The sequence below is a fragment of the Pseudochaenichthys georgianus genome, chromosome 16 (genome assembly GCF_902827115.2).
Source record: "Pseudochaenichthys georgianus chromosome 16, fPseGeo1.2, whole genome shotgun sequence".
Classification (NCBI taxonomy): domain Eukaryota; kingdom Metazoa; phylum Chordata; class Actinopteri; order Perciformes; family Channichthyidae; genus Pseudochaenichthys; species Pseudochaenichthys georgianus.
The window spans coordinates 27,942,899-27,959,405 of NC_047518.2; the positions used below are offsets into that span (position 1 = coordinate 27,942,899).

General features: G+C 41.3%; 1 protein-coding gene across 2 annotated transcripts; it reads right to left on the reverse strand.

The window, feature by feature from the left end:
• Positions 1 to 69: 69 nt before the first annotated feature.
• ptpn3 (protein tyrosine phosphatase non-receptor type 3) lies at positions 70 to 15,695 on the reverse strand. 2 transcript variants are annotated; one of them, XM_034102730.1, is made up of 27 exons: positions 15,533 to 15,695; positions 14,839 to 14,904; positions 14,107 to 14,249; positions 12,858 to 12,992; positions 12,653 to 12,695; positions 12,425 to 12,506; positions 12,235 to 12,279; positions 12,090 to 12,142; positions 11,542 to 11,659; positions 11,112 to 11,199; positions 9,964 to 10,052; positions 9,818 to 9,881; positions 9,163 to 9,359; positions 8,949 to 9,074; positions 8,675 to 8,836; positions 7,888 to 7,984; positions 7,734 to 7,811; positions 7,567 to 7,623; positions 6,754 to 6,910; positions 6,324 to 6,496; positions 6,021 to 6,111; positions 5,805 to 5,866; positions 5,547 to 5,693; positions 4,599 to 4,727; positions 2,586 to 2,731; positions 2,347 to 2,482; positions 70 to 719 (listed from the first exon to the last, which is right to left on the reverse strand). In XM_034102730.1, exons 3-27 carry the CDS (start codon positions 14,173 to 14,175, stop codon positions 645 to 647), a joined length of 2,619 nt encoding a protein of 872 aa, XP_033958621.1. In that variant the 5' UTR covers positions 14,176 to 14,249; positions 14,839 to 14,904; positions 15,533 to 15,695; the 3' UTR covers positions 70 to 644. The 2 variants fall into 2 exon arrangements, with proteins under 2 accessions (XP_033958621.1, XP_033958622.1); XM_034102731.1 differs by lacking the exon at positions 14,839 to 14,904.
• Positions 15,696 to 16,507: the final 812 nt, after the last annotated feature.

Here is a 16,507-nt window from a genome sequence, read left to right on the forward strand (position 1 = left end):
AATGAGAAATCCCCATTTAATCATGTTATTTTTGACACTCACTATGAAAGATCGGACAAAGCAGACACATGAGTATAAATCAGAATTTATTAAGTGTCTTAATAATTTAACAGTGTTGAAGAGTGGAGTTTGGTGTTCCTCTGTGCTGTACCTTACAGTATCTGCTATACTGATCTAAAGACTGCCATGCTCTTCATCTTTGGAAACAAAGATAAACAACGATAAACAACGATTAAAACGATCCAGGTCTGCCTCTGCCACGCCATTCGATCCATTGGGTTTCAGTTCAAGGCACACATAGCTTCATAAGTAGAGGCAGCATTCTTGAGTGGCCTCTGGGACAGAAATGAGCAGCTCACATCAGTATTACATCAGTCTCTATGGAGACCGCAGCCTCTACGAGCTTCATAAGCAAACACTAAGGCCGACTAGGTGTAAGATTCATACTCTCACATTGAATGTAGGCTACGCAGAACACAGACAGCTGTACTCTTGAGCTGGTTATACTCTCATTATCCAGTCTGTGTACCAGGCAGGCGGTGGCAGAGGTTAATCTGCTATAGCGCTGTAAGTCCCTCTGTGGCAGTTGCCTACAATGAGATGAGGATGAAACTAGTCTGTTTTGGTCCTGTTGCTGATTCGAGCTACGGGGCTGAAGATCCCTCCTGTTTCTCTTTGTAGACTCGCAGAATGGCCTCACACACAAACTGGAACTGACACTGAAACACAAAACACACAAAGAGTTTACAGCTGTTACACAACACTGCAATTGCTGAATATATTAAAGGAACTATTCAACAATGACCTGATCCTGTTTGTGAAAACAAAAGCCGTATTCTTCAATCATAAAAGTTCATTGTTGTCCAAAAGCGATAAAAGAATACACAAGAGGCAATACTCACTAACAACCAAATGTGTTTTAATACACGTCAGAAAAATAGTCACCAGTGCAGTTTTTGTTTCTTTTCAAACCTTTTTCAATGAAATTGATATATTTCAGTGAAATATAAAGTGCCATATTTACAGCCATGTTGCAAGAATTACTAAAGAAAAAAAAGCTCCAGCTACTGAGTAGACCTTGTGGTGAGATTGAATTGTTAACAGTGTATTTGTGACCTATTTTAATCTATTTCATGTTCAACAGTTTCACAGACAGGCTCAGGATCTGAAAAGAATTGAACCACATTTGGTTTGCTGTTTTTATGAGGTTTGTTTTCAATAAGGAAAAAGGATATAGTATATATCAATGCCAACCTTTTCCTTCAAACATATGTGTTTATCCAGTCTGTGTACCAGGCATGAAGGTTTGTCCTCTGACTGTGCATGATTTCCATCAATGTCAGAGATACAAACATATGAGGGGAAACCTGAGGAAGCCTTCCATCAGCACAAACGCATCAGAGAGAAGAAGCCCACGGGACTGGATCTTCTTTCAAAATACGGGAGATATTGGCAGCAGCAGTGGCCTAGAAGCAGGCTTATGACTGGAGGGCTGCCATATTCCCAGCGCTACCTCCTATCAAAGCAATGAGTAACACTTTCCTCTCCTTCGACCACTGAGGTGCCACAGAGCACGGTTTCCAACCTCAGCGTGGAAATGATGAGCTTCTCCAGCTCATCAGCCATCAGCGTAAAAACTGTGGCAGCCAAGTGTGTGTGTAATAATGAAGGTTATAGATGACAAGATCCAACATATGACAAGAACTGGGAAGTTGGCCATTTGAGAAGTCATTTTCGAGGATTCTACTCTCCCTTATTAAAAGTTTCTTTATAAGGTATATTCACAAAATAATATAAGCTCTCAAGACTTTTCAATCTCCCAGAAGCTTTAACTTTATCAAACCAAATATTCTGACCTTTCAGGAGAATTGCACTGAGCATAATCCAATATTAAAACACTAACTTCACTATTTAAAATAGTAAATGCATTTGAACAGCCTGTATTGAGCCAAGAGAAAATATATGACTATGATGTTGGACAAGAAAATAATTTTGGAAGTAAAAACACCTCAAAGTGCAACTTGCTCACCCCAAACTTTAAACATCTTCTGTTGCCTAAAACATTTTCAAAATAAACTGGTTATATGTGGTTACATCCCCCCTTGTCAAGCCTTTTTTACCGGACAGATATTCCTTTGTAGGAGACAAATCGGTTGGATATACCTTAATTTATTTATGTATGTATATATGTAATATACCCAACCAATCCTCATAGGTATGTGCGTATTGCATTTATTTCATGTTTTATCTGATTCAAATTCTCTCATCAACAGGGTATCATATAGCAATAATAAAGAAAACAAACTTATTCTGGGAGAGAACAATCACTGTGGTGGTTATCCGTACCGTGGTCTGAACCATCATGGCTCGCTGATCCCTCACAGTTTTGACGATGTCCAGCGGGAACACCGGCTGACCCCCATCCAGCTGAGCTAGCGCCGTCTCCATGGTGATCAGAACACCTGTCCGTCCAATCCCAGCGCTGAAATTCAAAACACACACACGGCGTTGAGTGAACATTAGAGGCGTGCAGGCAGTGCTCATTAACAGTTTACCCTATGAGTGTGTGAGTGTGTGTGTGTTACCTGCAGTGTACCATTAGTGGCTCTTCACCTCGCCTCCTCTCCCTGACCGAGCTGATGAACAGCAGGAAGTCTGAAGGATCATCGGGTACGCCGTGGTCGGGCCACGCGACATACTGCAAGTGTGTGACTGCACGTTCCTCACCCCGCTAACACACACACAGAAAAAAGAAGGGAAATATTTAAAGTCCTGTATTTGAAATGGTAAACATGTAACCTTTAGGAAAGAGTAGATGTATTAATTTAGCCCGGTAAGTTGCATTGAGGTTTAGATCTCTTTTTAAAAAGGGAGACCTGGTCAAGAATCAAGTTGCAATAGTAAAAAAAAAGCAGGTGAAAGTTGACCCAAACAAACTCAGAAATTATAACAGATATCGTGGACCGAATAGATTTGAGCTTTAAACTTGTTCAAGGATACACTGTTGTGAAGATTAAGACAGTCTGTAGATGCAATAGCTGTATATTTTACCCACATAAGACTAACTCTACAGCGCTACAGGCTTAAAAACATAATATTTAGTGTGCATCAAAACATAACGATGAAGTGGAAAGGCTGAGCAGGTGAGGAGATCAAACCCGCACTTGAGAGCTGAGGTCAGGAAGTGAAGAGGGAAACCGAAAGATGAAAACAGGCAGGATAGAGAACAGCTGAGTTTAGAATTTATAACGGTCATGTGGCCTGTGACTCCACGCAGGGATTAACTCGCTCCGCCAGAGGAACAGATGGGCCCACACACAGCACTATCTCGGTGTGTGCCTTTATACTTCATGCCTCTTTGAGCATTATTTCTTTATTTACCTGTTTGCCATGGAAGTCCATGTGTAAAACAGGTAATTTAATCTGATTATCTCCCATATAAAGGGTTTTAAACTTCATCAGATCCAACTTCCAGACAGACCTGCCCACCCACACCTACACACAGGTAATACACACTAACACTGGCCCGCCCACGCACTCATTCAGACCAAGCCATCCACACGGAGGTGACTGTATGTTGGCTGAGGATATTATGCTGCCTGTGGAGAGATCTGTAATGTGACATATGGCACATGTCACTGCACACATATAAACAGATCTGTGTTGTGAGACCATGGTCATGCTTTGCTCATTTTTCATGTGGATATGAGCGCAGGTGTGAACTTTGCTAGTAGGGCTGCAACCAATTATTTTCATAATTGATTTACCTACAGACTTTTTTTCTCAATCAATTGTTTGGCCTATAAGAAAGAAACGCATCAATATTATTACATCATAATATCCCAGAGTTAAAGGTCTTGTTTTCTAGGGTTTAACATTTTAAATCTTTAGACAAACTATTGACCTGTTTTCCATTCAGAGCTGTCTTTGGTGTCCCTCCAGACCCCCACGAATGTAAGACTGCAGCTGACACTTTTGCTTCGTCACTCTCTAGATGCCTAATTGTACTTAAATGGAAAGATGCACACCCACGCTAACCCAACCTTTACTCATTGGATCCGAGATGACCTGCTTTTTGCTAAGTGAGAGAAAATAAAATACTCATTAAAGGGGCTCCTCAAAGGTTTTCAATAAAGTATGAAATCATTTTATAAACCATATTAAAGAGAAAATCCAATTATTGGCTTTTCTGTACGACATGCTTCTTTAATACAGCTCTCTCTGCCCTTGAAAGCTCTGCCCTCATGTTTTTTTTTACAAGAACAAATCCAGTAGCCTACCAATTTTCCTTTATCTTCATCTAGTATTTGTGTTATTTTAGTTTCTTTTTATTGTATGTTTTTTCTTTTCATTATTCCTATGTTAATTTTTAGGTTCATCTTTGTTAAAAGGTACAACAAAAATGTATCCAAGTACAAACCCCAAAAATCTTATTATAATGTTGAGAAAATGTGCAGGAAAAGCAGCTGATGTACACATTGGAGAAGCTTAAACAAGAAATGTTATCGGTTTACATTTACTTAAACAACTAGTCATTTATTAAAATAGTTAACGGTCTGTTGATCGGCTAATCATTGCAGATCTATTTGCTACTGTACCTGTGTGTGTGTCAGTGTGAACTGTCGCGTCACATACGCCAGGTTACACTCCTCAGAGTGACACTTCACTCGCATGTGCCCATAATCCTTCACTTCCGGCGGATGCGGCCAGTACTGGTGGCACTTGGTCTGCAAACGTATGACATTGGCGAGAGATTACATTACATGTGACATGAGTCATCCGTCAGCATACAATTAACTGCTGCTGCTGCTACATGAGCTGCACTCTGCTCTCATCAAATCAAACTCAAATTCAAGAGCGCCGCATGATCCACCCGGCAGTTAGAGGAACAAAAGCAATTCATCAGGGGCAGGATGAGAACTGATTGTGTGTGTGTGTGTGTGTGTGTGTGTGTGTGTGTGTGTGTGTGTGTGTGTGTGTGTGTGTGTGTGTGTGTGTGTGTGTGCATGTGTGTGTGTGTGTGTGTGTGTGTGTGTGTGTGTGTGTGTGTGTGTGTGCATGTGTGCATGTGTGTGTGTGTGTGTGTGTGTGTGTGTGTGTGTGTGTGTGTGTGTGATCGTCAAGTGGGGAGAAACTCAGGGCACTTGACAAATATCAGGACATTATCAATTAATGAAAGCATCTGGTTACCAAGCAACAGCTGACACAGAGACATCTTCATTCAGCAGGACCTTGATAAGTCGCTGTGTGGAAGTGTCTTCCTCTCTCTTTGGCATCCTGTTCACACTTTACAATTAGCTATTCTCTGCACTGTAAAACCCTGAAATTACTCACAACGGTGCCAATTTAATATTTTTGTGTGTAAATATCACAGATGAACCTTGTGATTATAATAATCAAGTAACAGGACACAGCGCTGCAGTAATCACTGTGATAATGCACCGCTCATATTGAGCTGTGTAATGTAAATAAAGTGTTTTCCTTTCTGTTTACTCATTTCCATTCCTGTGTAAATTAAGCTGTTTACAGAATAAAAGCATGTATACCCTTCCCCTCTCGGTGAGAGTTGTTAGCATGATGATGGTGTGTGTCTGTTGCTCCCAAACAGTCTGCCAAAAGTGAGTGCAGGTCTGTGGCAATGGACCCTGAGCTGCGACATAACGTAAACACACACCAGACTCTGGGGGCGCCACCTACGAGACAGACAAATAAACACACACAGATGCAAACACTACACAGAGGATGAGTTTACATTAAATGTCAGACAGAGATAAGACACTCAGTTTCACATCAGTGATGCGCACCGTGATGTGGCTGGCGTTGATGTAGTCCTCCTGGCCCTGGAGCACCACTCTGGTTGCATCGTCTGAAATGAGAGCAGGACGTGAGGGTCGTAACCGAGCAGTCGCCGCACCGCAGGCTGGATCAATTTCATTTCATGATGTGCGACAGCGGTGAGCTCAAGATCACGGTAAGAAGTTGGCACAGACACACAGGTAGTCCGAGCAATCAGCACTTACAAGGTAAAACATCCTTATATCGATTCTTGTCCATGTTCTCAGTGAGCCGAGCACAGTTTAGTGTCAGACCAGGCTTCCTCCTGTATAAATTCTACAAATAACAAGCGTAAACACAAGCGTAAACACACACAGACACAAATAAAATATACAAATTCCAGACCTGCGCCGACATCTGTCCCAAAAATCAACACTTAAAAAGGCTCAAAATAACTGAGTGGGTCAAACTAAATCCTGCTTAAAATAAAGACATATTTTGGCACTGCTTATAAATATCCATTTGCAGTTTAGTTCCATTTGAAATACCTCAAAATGGAAACACAGAGTGCCAGATTGTATTCCTCTCTCCAGCTGTCTCATTGACTCCTCCAGTGTTGTGACCCGCTCAGAGGGGCTAGGTGAGGGTCGGCCTCCCTGTGATTGGCAGGTGAGCGTGAGGGCGGGAGGTAACTGCAGCAGGGGTGCCACCCGGCCAGGACCTGAGGAACCAAGGACGGTTCAAGGCTGTAATAAATATTCATAGAAACATGGCAGACAGTGTGTAGACTTATGTCACCTGCTGCATCTGCAGTTCGTTCTGTCTGTCTGTCTGTCTGTCTGTCTGTCTGTCTGTCTGTCTGTCTGTCTGTCTGTCTGTCTGTCTGTCTGTCTGTCTGTCTGTCACACACACACACCCACACACACACACACACACACACACACACACACACACACACACACACACACACACACACACCTTTACGTCTGATGAGCAAAGCCAGCTCTCTGGAGTGTGACTCTCGGCTGGCTTTTATGAACATGACAACCTGATCATGTGTGTGTTCAGAAATGTCTCGACCGTTGATGAGCACTATCAGGTCTCCCTCCAGGAGTTTAGGCTCACATCGACCTGCCTACAAACAACACAGAGTCATTAAAGAAGCTGACATCACACCACAAATCAATCTGAAGTTCATTCTATATCGGGGTCTATTAGTATCTGCAGATATATGAGGATTATGGTCTATGTCAGCAAACCGGTAACAAGAAAACATGACAAACGAAGTCTGAGCTACACTAGAAAACAGTGTCACCAGTACATCGTTTGTCCACCAGAGAACACTTTTAGGGACATTTTTCAACTGTAAAAATGTATCGCTCATTAATTAACTTGGTAACAATGAAAATATATAAGAATCTAGGGAATCTGAATCAAGATATTGTGTTTGTTTTGAATTGATATTTTCTTTAAATGACCATTGATCAAACATGGATAACTGTATTGACGCTCAACATTCCACATAGTATACTAACGTGTGCTTTTTAAATCTTTATTATTAAAAATCCTTCCGAACTCATCGACTAATTGTCAGCATTTATATACACATCATATATATAAATAACATCACAATAGCCTTTTATTTTTCGAACAAGCAACCAATCATCTGCTCTTATTCAAAATATGTCATCATCAGTCCGTACTTTGAATGATAGTTCCTCATTAAGGAGTTTTGACGTCACCTGGAGACACCAGGCCGTAAAAACACAAACACGTCTGTTTCGCTCTTACCGGAGAGTCAGGTTTTACGTGGGAAATTGCTAGAGGCATCTTTTGATCCACTCCACCCTAGGAGGAGTTGGGAAATAAATGTAGCAGGAGTGGAGGAGTTACAACACAAAAATAATGTGAGTAAAACATTGCCTTGTGTGGCGATTCTAAGAAAGAAAGAGCCTCACTTTAACAATGAAGCCAAACTTGCCGTCGTGATCGGGGGCGATGCATAACAGCATCAAGTCCCCGTCGCCGAGAGCCCCCTGCATCACACAAGACCTCAGAATTAATGCACATGGATGGATTAACAGTCACAAACTTGATGATGAGATAACGGACCTTTTGGTAGTGTTGTGAGCTGTGTTCTGCATCGTCCTCTCCTATACTGCCATCAATATGCATCGAAGCCTCATCATGGCTGGGAGAGCCAGGACCGCTGGAAGAGAGGAAATTACGACATTTTGTTTACCCTGATTTAAAGAATAAAAGATAATATGGATGTGATAATAATGTAATTTCTTCTTGTAATTCTTCCTTTGGTTATAATAAATATTTTCACAACACACGTTAGACGTATTTTCTATACAGTAAAGCTCACGTCTTTCTGAAGGTTTACATGTGTATTACCATTTGATTTAACTATTTCCTGATACATTTCTATGTGTTTTATACTGTTGCTTTAATGTTTCATTAAGTGTTTTGAAGGGCAGCAATAATTCAATAAATAAATACTTGTCATTATTGTATTCGTATCATTTGTATTATTCATAAACATTACATTACATGTTACTTGTTAGACGCTTTTATCCAAAGCGACTTACATACTCAATACTGTGGGCAATCCCCACAGGTTCAATTTGGGGTGAAGTGTCTCAGGGACACAACGACATGCTGACGGTTTGAACCTGTGACCCCCTGATCCCAAGACCAACGCTCAACCCACTGCACCACACGCCTCCACTTTATTACAGGTTGAAACCCTTTCTATTTTTCCAAACATCCAGATTTTAAAATGTGTTTCTTTTCAATTCTACAATCCACCATGAATCCCACTCAATTGAGAGAGATGTTCAAAGTGGGCCAAAGAAGTAGACAGACACACACTTCTGTTGTAACTGATACTTACTGATGCGGTGAATTGTCTCCCTCGCTGTCCTTGCTGCTGCTCACAGACGCCCTGTATGTGTAGAAGACGTCCTCCCCCTCCGACATGTCTTTCATGTCATTGGTTAGTTCAACTGAGGATGGGCGGGGCTTGCGGATGCCGTGGCGAACTCGTGGACTTCGCCTGCCGGAGAGACATACAGGCAAAACAAGGGGAGAGAAAGATTTGAATCAAATAACACAATATGAGTTCAGAAAGAAAATATGCTGGATATGTCATGATGGTCGGGTCATACCAGTTGGGGGTGTTTGGGGGCGATCTAGACGGCAGACTCACGGTCTCTAGGTGATCTGACGAAATCGACCTCTGCAGGACTGGGTTCCACACCATCCCCCCCACCACTCGCTGGCCCACTGGGCCGCTACAAATTAGGAAGGAAAATAAAGTTTTTAGTATTTATCTGGAGCATGTACAGACGGATATACTGTCTGTACAGGTGCAAGGCTCACCTCTCAGTTTTAGTGTTGCTGAGGCCCAGGTGTTGTGTTATTAGCTTTTTGTAGGCCTGAACGGTGCTGTTTCTGGGGATCCTGGCGGTCCGGTTGGAGCTGAAGAAAGAGTGATGATCCACACAGGACCTCCACAGGTTCTTACAGGTCTTGGGACAGGGCAGAACCAGAGAAACCTCACAGTCCTGCGTCTTCCCCTAAAACATAGAGTTTTTTTAAATGCTTGATATTGTTGGAGATCTTTGCAAATCAAATATTCAAGGTTATGTCTCTAACTTAAGTTGCTGCTCAGGATGCTGTAAATAAAAGACTGCCTCTTCTGATATTTTTCTATGAATGATTTAATACTTGTCACACAAACACACAAAGAGATAACCTGCCAAAAGTGTGGGCATGAATCATTCAGTCAGTGCCATATTCACGTCTACTGTATGCAGACCATGTAGTAGTCACATTTGTGTAATTCTGCAGAAAGATTAGAGCTATAATTAGAGCCAAGCTTAAAATAGAGAATAGAGTCACAAAAATTAATTGTGCTGACTTCAAACTTTCAATAGATGTACATGTTAAGAGTGTGGAGCAATTAAATGAAACCGTGTATTCAAAGCAGACCTTTTACAATATTTAAGAACAAATTAATCACACAGTGACTCACGTGTTTACGTTTCAGATGTATAAGAAAGCGTTTCCTTTTGAATGAAATCTTGATGATATTCCCCCTACATGTGAAGAATGCAATTGGTTGAAGGAAATGGAGAAAATACAGGAACAAGATATATAATTAGCGTGATTATCACTCACCAAGGGAAGAAACTGGAGCAAATCATATTACAGAATATTGCAACACCACTGGAGGCCAAACCCACCATCAGAGGGGCGTCGTTGGTGTCCTGAAGCAGAAAGACCAGGGATCGACAGAAAGAGTCAAACATGAGAGGAACATAGAGGATGCAGAGAAAGGAAGAAACATGAAGTGTATTATTAAAGTTTAAAGGGTCAGTTTGGATGTTTTGAAGTGGGGTTGTATAAGGTACTTATCTATAGTCCGTGTATTAATATTGTATACAGTTGCCAACCCCCCAGATTGGAGAAACAGAAAGGAATATATAGCAAAGATGTGGACAGGGGGAAGCAGCAAAACACATTGTAGCCATCTCGTAAAATCAATATCAGTTTAATGCACGTTATATCTAGAATATTTTCAATGCTTTACCTTATATTTCATATTCTATAATATTTTATATTCTATAATTCACTGCATTCTAATAATATTTTATATTCTATAATTCACTGCATTCTATTTCGCTGTAAATTACTGCTTTATTTTATTGCTATCTAACAATATTTTTTTACAGTGTTCTTAATATAGTTCGCTATCTGTGTACTTTTTTTTGATTTTTTGTTTTATATTTTATATATGCACCATGACATCAAGTCAAATTCCTCGTACGTGTGAACCTACCTGGCAATAAACCCATTTCTGATTCTGATTCCCTTTCCATTGGGAACTTAAAGTAATCTATAATCTCTTCAAAGACACCTCACTATTGACAAAAACATACTTGCAAAACACAAACATTTAGTTTGAGTGTGTTACGTGTGACTTAAAGGGTACGTTTGGATCCACCAAGTAACACATAACATAAACAACTAACCAATGGAGGCGAGGGACCAGCATAAGCAACATTTGCTGCACTGTTACGTGCCAATGGAATCTGCTGGCTTTGAAAAGAGCCGAGATAATGGTCTGACGGCAAAGTATTTCAGTGGAAATATACCAAACATCATGTACTGCCTTGCGGCAACTTCTGACATTTTGTCTGCTTTTCCAAACTAAGAAGGGGTGCCTATTGCCATCTTCTGCGATTCACTGACTATGGATAAGTATCTTATACAACCCCTCCTGGGAAAACAGCCAAACTATCCCTTAAGCAAGGGAATCACTCTACCCTTGCAGAATGCAGCTCCACTCCATATAACTCCAGCGTCCGTGCTGTGTTGAGGAAACACAGCTCTGCCTCGCTCTGCTTCAGCCCCCTAAGGAACACACACACACACACACACACACACACACACACACACACACACACACACACACACACACACACACACACACACACACACACACACACACACACACACACACACACACACACACACACACACACACACACACACACACACACACACACACACACACACACACACACACACACACACACACACACACACACACACACACACACACACACACACACACACACACACACACACACACACACACACACAGTCGCATACAAATTCTGGAACCAAATGCACCACAAACCGGTTGTTTTTTGTTGGTAACTACAGTAGATGTAATAAAACTGTTTGAATTACTTGTGCTGTGGATGCAGATCCTCCACTTTAGACAGGAAGTTTTCATCCTGCTCAGGAATGAAGAAGCACTTGGAGAGGTAACCAGGGTATCGAGACGGACAGTGATCCCCCGTCTCCGCTGCAGGTGACAGAAAGAGACACTCAGCATCCACACATTACCAGATCCTACATTTACACTCTGACACGTGGGTAGTGCTGCACGTTATGAGGAACATTTGTGATAATGTTGTTAACAGATATAAAAGGAACATATTGCCAACATTATTTTTTGTGATAAACTATTTATTATTCATATTATTTCATTGAATGTAACATTGAACAAAAAAGGTATAAATGAAAATAATTATGATTTGATTGTAAAGTGTAGCATCAAGTATTGCAACATCGCAGTCTTTTATGCTGTGTTTTTTAAGCAATTGATTAACGCAATCTATTTTACAGCCCTACATCTGGGGTACTGTCAGAGGGATGCTGCTTATTGAGAGCACCCTCAGCTAATTACTCACTCAGTTATTATGAAGTCATTAATCAGAAGAGATAGGACTTACACTGCACGGCGTAAGAGGCCAACACTACAGCTGCACTCAGCGGGCACTGCAACCTGCAATCATACTTCATGATTACACATTGAAGGAACTATACACAAACTGTGCACAGAGGGGGGGCGGGTGATTAATTTGTTGAGTTACTAACCGTCCTTCTCTAATGTCACTCCGGATCTGGAGGAAGTACAGGTGCCTGCAGGGGTGAGACAAGAGGAACTGAACCAACTCAAACGTTCATTTTTAAACATAACCCTGTTAAAAAGGGGCATTTCTGATGCATACAACTTGTCCAGATCAATATTTATTCATATATTAGTGCAACAAAAACACATGCTAACCTTGTCTGTTCATGCTGCAGAGAGTTAGGATCAGAGATGAAGAATCGTACTCTGAAGTTCAGATAAAAGGGAGATGCAAGACCTGCAGAGAAATGGAATATATATCTATAGTTGCAAATTCACCTCAATCCATGTATTGAAATGTCCTAAAACAAATGTATTCAAATGTGTTTATCCAGTAAAGTTATTTCAGGTACAGACTGTGAATTCTCTGAACAAACCAAATACCTTTTATCTGCTTCTTCAAGGGTTTCTCCGGCTCCAGCCATCTCTGAGAGAAAGAAAGAAATTAATTAAGTATAATGGCTAACCAGGGCTAAAAAAAGCATTCATGTAAGCATACCCTGTGGTTATCATCGTCTAAACAGCAATCAGCAAGTGCAATACATAACAATCCGAGCTCCAATGAGCAGCAGATGAACAGTGAGCTCACAGGAGAGTGTGTGCTGGCTGTGATCGAGGCGATAGCTGTGCTGGATTCTCTGATCTGCAGACTGAAGAGCTGCCTCTCCTGCAGGCCCAGGTGGTCGCATACCAGGTCCAACAGAACAACACCTTCATCCTGCTTCTGAAAGATGGAAACAACAAACAAATAGTCATATCAGCCAACATTTTGAGTTGCATTACCCGGTTGCTTATTTGCACAAGCGAATATAACATGCCATATGTCAGCCAAGTGCTAAATGTATGGATAAGGACAATTGTTTTTGTATTTTTGAGTTTCTCTGTTTTCATTTTAAATATTTAAAATGGATGTAATACAGAAACAAACAATTAATAATGCATATAACCAGGTGAAAATAAGGCTTTCTATCTGCAGCACAACACTCTGTAGTTGAACTATTAATCACTCTGAGGGACACCAGCAGCTCATCTGAGTTTTCTCCACACTTTTGTAACCCGAAGCACATTCACATCAGAACCATGTTTACTGTAAACAGCGGTGAACAGTGAGTTCTTGCAGGAGTGAAAAACAATAATTTTAAAGTGTGAAGATCAATTTCAAAAAGGCTCTACAATATCTTCATTTAAAATCTGTACAATTTAAAAAACGTTTCTAAACTCAGAAAAGCACAGTTGTAAAAAGGAGAGTTATGGGGAATGTAATAATGCTAACAACCACTCCCACTGATCACAGAAAGATGCTGCACAGCTGGTGTCCTAAAGAGCCATTTCTGTGATTACCAGAGTTTGTATATGTGTGTGAGTGTGTGTGGTTGTATGTGTAAGTGTGTGTGTGTGTTTAATGCATAATGACATGATGTGCTGATGATGTTGAGGCTCCTTGTGACAAGCTCTGTAAGCTGCAGGGGGTGAATGTGTGTCCTTCAAACCAAGGTCACGTGATAAATAAGAGATGAAGATCAATGAGAATAGGAAAGAGTATTCAGTCACTGTATCTTGCACTGACGCTATGATCGTTAGCAAAGCACAGAGATGGATAGGAGCAACATATGATCTCCTCAGCAACAGACAGGACAGAGTGTGTGTGTGTGTGTGTGTGTGTGTGTGTGTGTGTGTGTGTGTGTGTGTGTGTGTGTGTGTGTGTGTGTGTGTGTGTGTGTGTGTGTGTGTGTGTGTGTGTGTGTGTGTGTGTGTGTGTGTGTGTGTGTGTGTGTGTGTGTGTGTGTGTGTGTGTGTGTGTGTGTGTGTGTGTGTGTGTGTGTGTGTGTGTGACGCACGCTGACTCTGAAGGTTTCAATAGTGCCGTCCAGCAGCTGAACCAGGCAAAGCAGGTCCAGTTTTGGCATGTCTGTGTTACCACGGTAACTCTCCCTCCCTCTCAAGACAAACACCCTGCCCTGAGCTCGTCACGAGTGGGGACCTGGAAACACACAGACACAAACAAAACCAAAAAAATGGTGTCAGATGTTTTCAGGCTGTTGTCTTCCTAAGAAAGCGCGATGACATTGTGTGGTGAGTAATATATGTGCTGGATGGAGTATCAGGCTGCAGTGAGTAATGCTGCGTGAATGCAAAGGAGTGACTGTGTGTGTGTGTGTGTGTGTGTGTGTGTGTGTGTGTGTGTGTGTGTGTGTGTGTGTGTGTGTGTGTGTGTGTGTGTGTGTGTGTGTGTGTGTGTGTGTGTGTGTGTGTGTGTGTGTGTGTGTAACTCCTAATTATTTGGCCTGGGTCTGAACATGTCCCTTCCCTCTCCCTGCTGCTCTCCCTCAGCTTTTCTCCGTCTTTTGCAGGCAGCTGAATGATAAGAATGTTAAACATTTTCAGAGTTGAACACGCCCATCTACACTATGACTGATCCCAGATCAGCTGCTGGCAGCAACAGTAGCACAAACAGACACATACATACATGCACCAACAATGCATGCACAAAGTCAATAACTTGCCCACCTTTGAGAAAACCTAGATGTGTCTGTGTTTGCATCTATATGCATGCAAGTGTGTGCACGTACATTTGTCCTGTCTTGGTTTCCAGGTGAATGATTAATGGATACAGGCCGGCCTGTCTCAGTCTGATTCTGAAAGGACACACAGTGTTTGAGTTAATGTTTGAACACAGTGACACATTCTGAATATATTAAAAGAGAGCTACAGGTCCCAGTTTGGTGACTTGTTTGCCACAACCAGCCCTCACAGAGACATGCCTCTAATGAACTTACAAGTAAATGTTAATTTAATAGCATGTGGATATGACTTCACTGGGTGTTTTGGATCTTGCATCTATTTCTGTTGTGTTGAGGTCTGTGCCTACATGACAGCTACAGACGAATTAATCATTAATTATCTTGCTTTGTAACGCGGTTAACATACTGCCAAAGCCTAAATGTAATGTGCACATAGTAGGATATAATGCGCTGATGGCCTCTCCTGCTTTCCCAGATGTAAACATACCAATGAATAAACAGGGCCTTTATTTATGTTGTCAGACTGTCGATAATGAACTCTGCTGTGACCTCGCTGTACTTTGAACCACAGCACCGACAATAAACCTGTTGACAACCTGAAGTGTTCTACAGCTACACCCAGAAGGAGGAACTCTTCTATAACAAACTTTCCTCCCACCACGACGGTCCTCGTAAATAACTACAACTTGGAACGAAGTTTTTGGGAAGATAATGTTTAAAAGACAAACATAGTTGTGTGTACCTCTGTTTTCCCGCTGCAGAGACGGATTATATTCCTCAGACTGTCCGCTGTACAGACGTCGGGCACGTCGGAAGAGCCAGGTATAGTTAGGTAAATATCCGGGACAAGTTTCTCATCCCTGGCTGCGCTGACTCCGCGCGCCCCGCCCCTTCGCCGCGCGCGCTCCCTGGGTGATGCGCGCTCTAGGGGGCGCGCGCGCAAAGTTTAGGAAATACTGTACAGGGCATTATTGATCATTGCAAGCTGAATATATTTTTGTTAAGGACCGTTGGTTTGACAACAACAATTATCTGAAGATTTCAGGTTTAAGTTCTTCAAGGTAATTTGACTTTTTTTTAATAATGTGTGCATAGTTATTGTTATTATAAAGGTTGGACTAATTATACCTTTATCCAGAGGTGCAAGGAGTACTCAGATCTTGTTCTTAAGGAAAATAAGAAGTACCAGAGTGTAGGAATACTCTGTTATAAGTAAAAGTCCTTCAATCAAAATGTTACTAAAGTAAAAAAACTACTCACTGACAAAGACTGAAGCAAATGGTTGTTTTTGTGAAAAGGTTGTTTTTGTCTTTTTAAGTGATAATATATATTCCCATATAAATAAAGGTGTCAGTCTACTTCAGGAAATCCTTTGGTTTGCTGTCTCCATCTAAAGGACACATGCAGTACTACTGCCCTCGTGTGTATTCAAGATGTTCCTTAATCCATCCGTTATGTGGACAAACACTGGCTCCATTACCTTTTATAATATTTATATTCTGTTGCTGTCTCAAAAGATACACCCTTAGTCTTGTTCTTGATAACACACTGCTCTTCACCATCTGTGACATCCCTTCTTGTTTTTTTAGCTATATTCTTCCTATCGCATATGAATGTAGGCTTACATGATATATATATATATATATATATATAATATATATCCATAAGATGTGTAGGTGGGCTCAGTAGGCCTGTGAATAAAAAATAATAAGGATAA

Coding starts and splice junctions, on each gene's coding strand:
- ptpn3 (XM_034102731.1), bottom strand. CDS start 14,175: ATGCCAAAACTGGACCTGCTTTGCCTGGTTCAGCTGCTGGACGGCACT. Junction 11,660..12,089: donor GGCCTCTTACGCCGTGCAGT/GTAAGTCCTATC, acceptor TGTCACCTGCAG/CGGAGACGGGGGATCACTGT. Junction 8,837..8,948: donor CCCCCAAACACCCCCAACTG/GTATGACCCGAC, acceptor TCTCTCCGGCAG/GCGAAGTCCACGAGTTCGCC.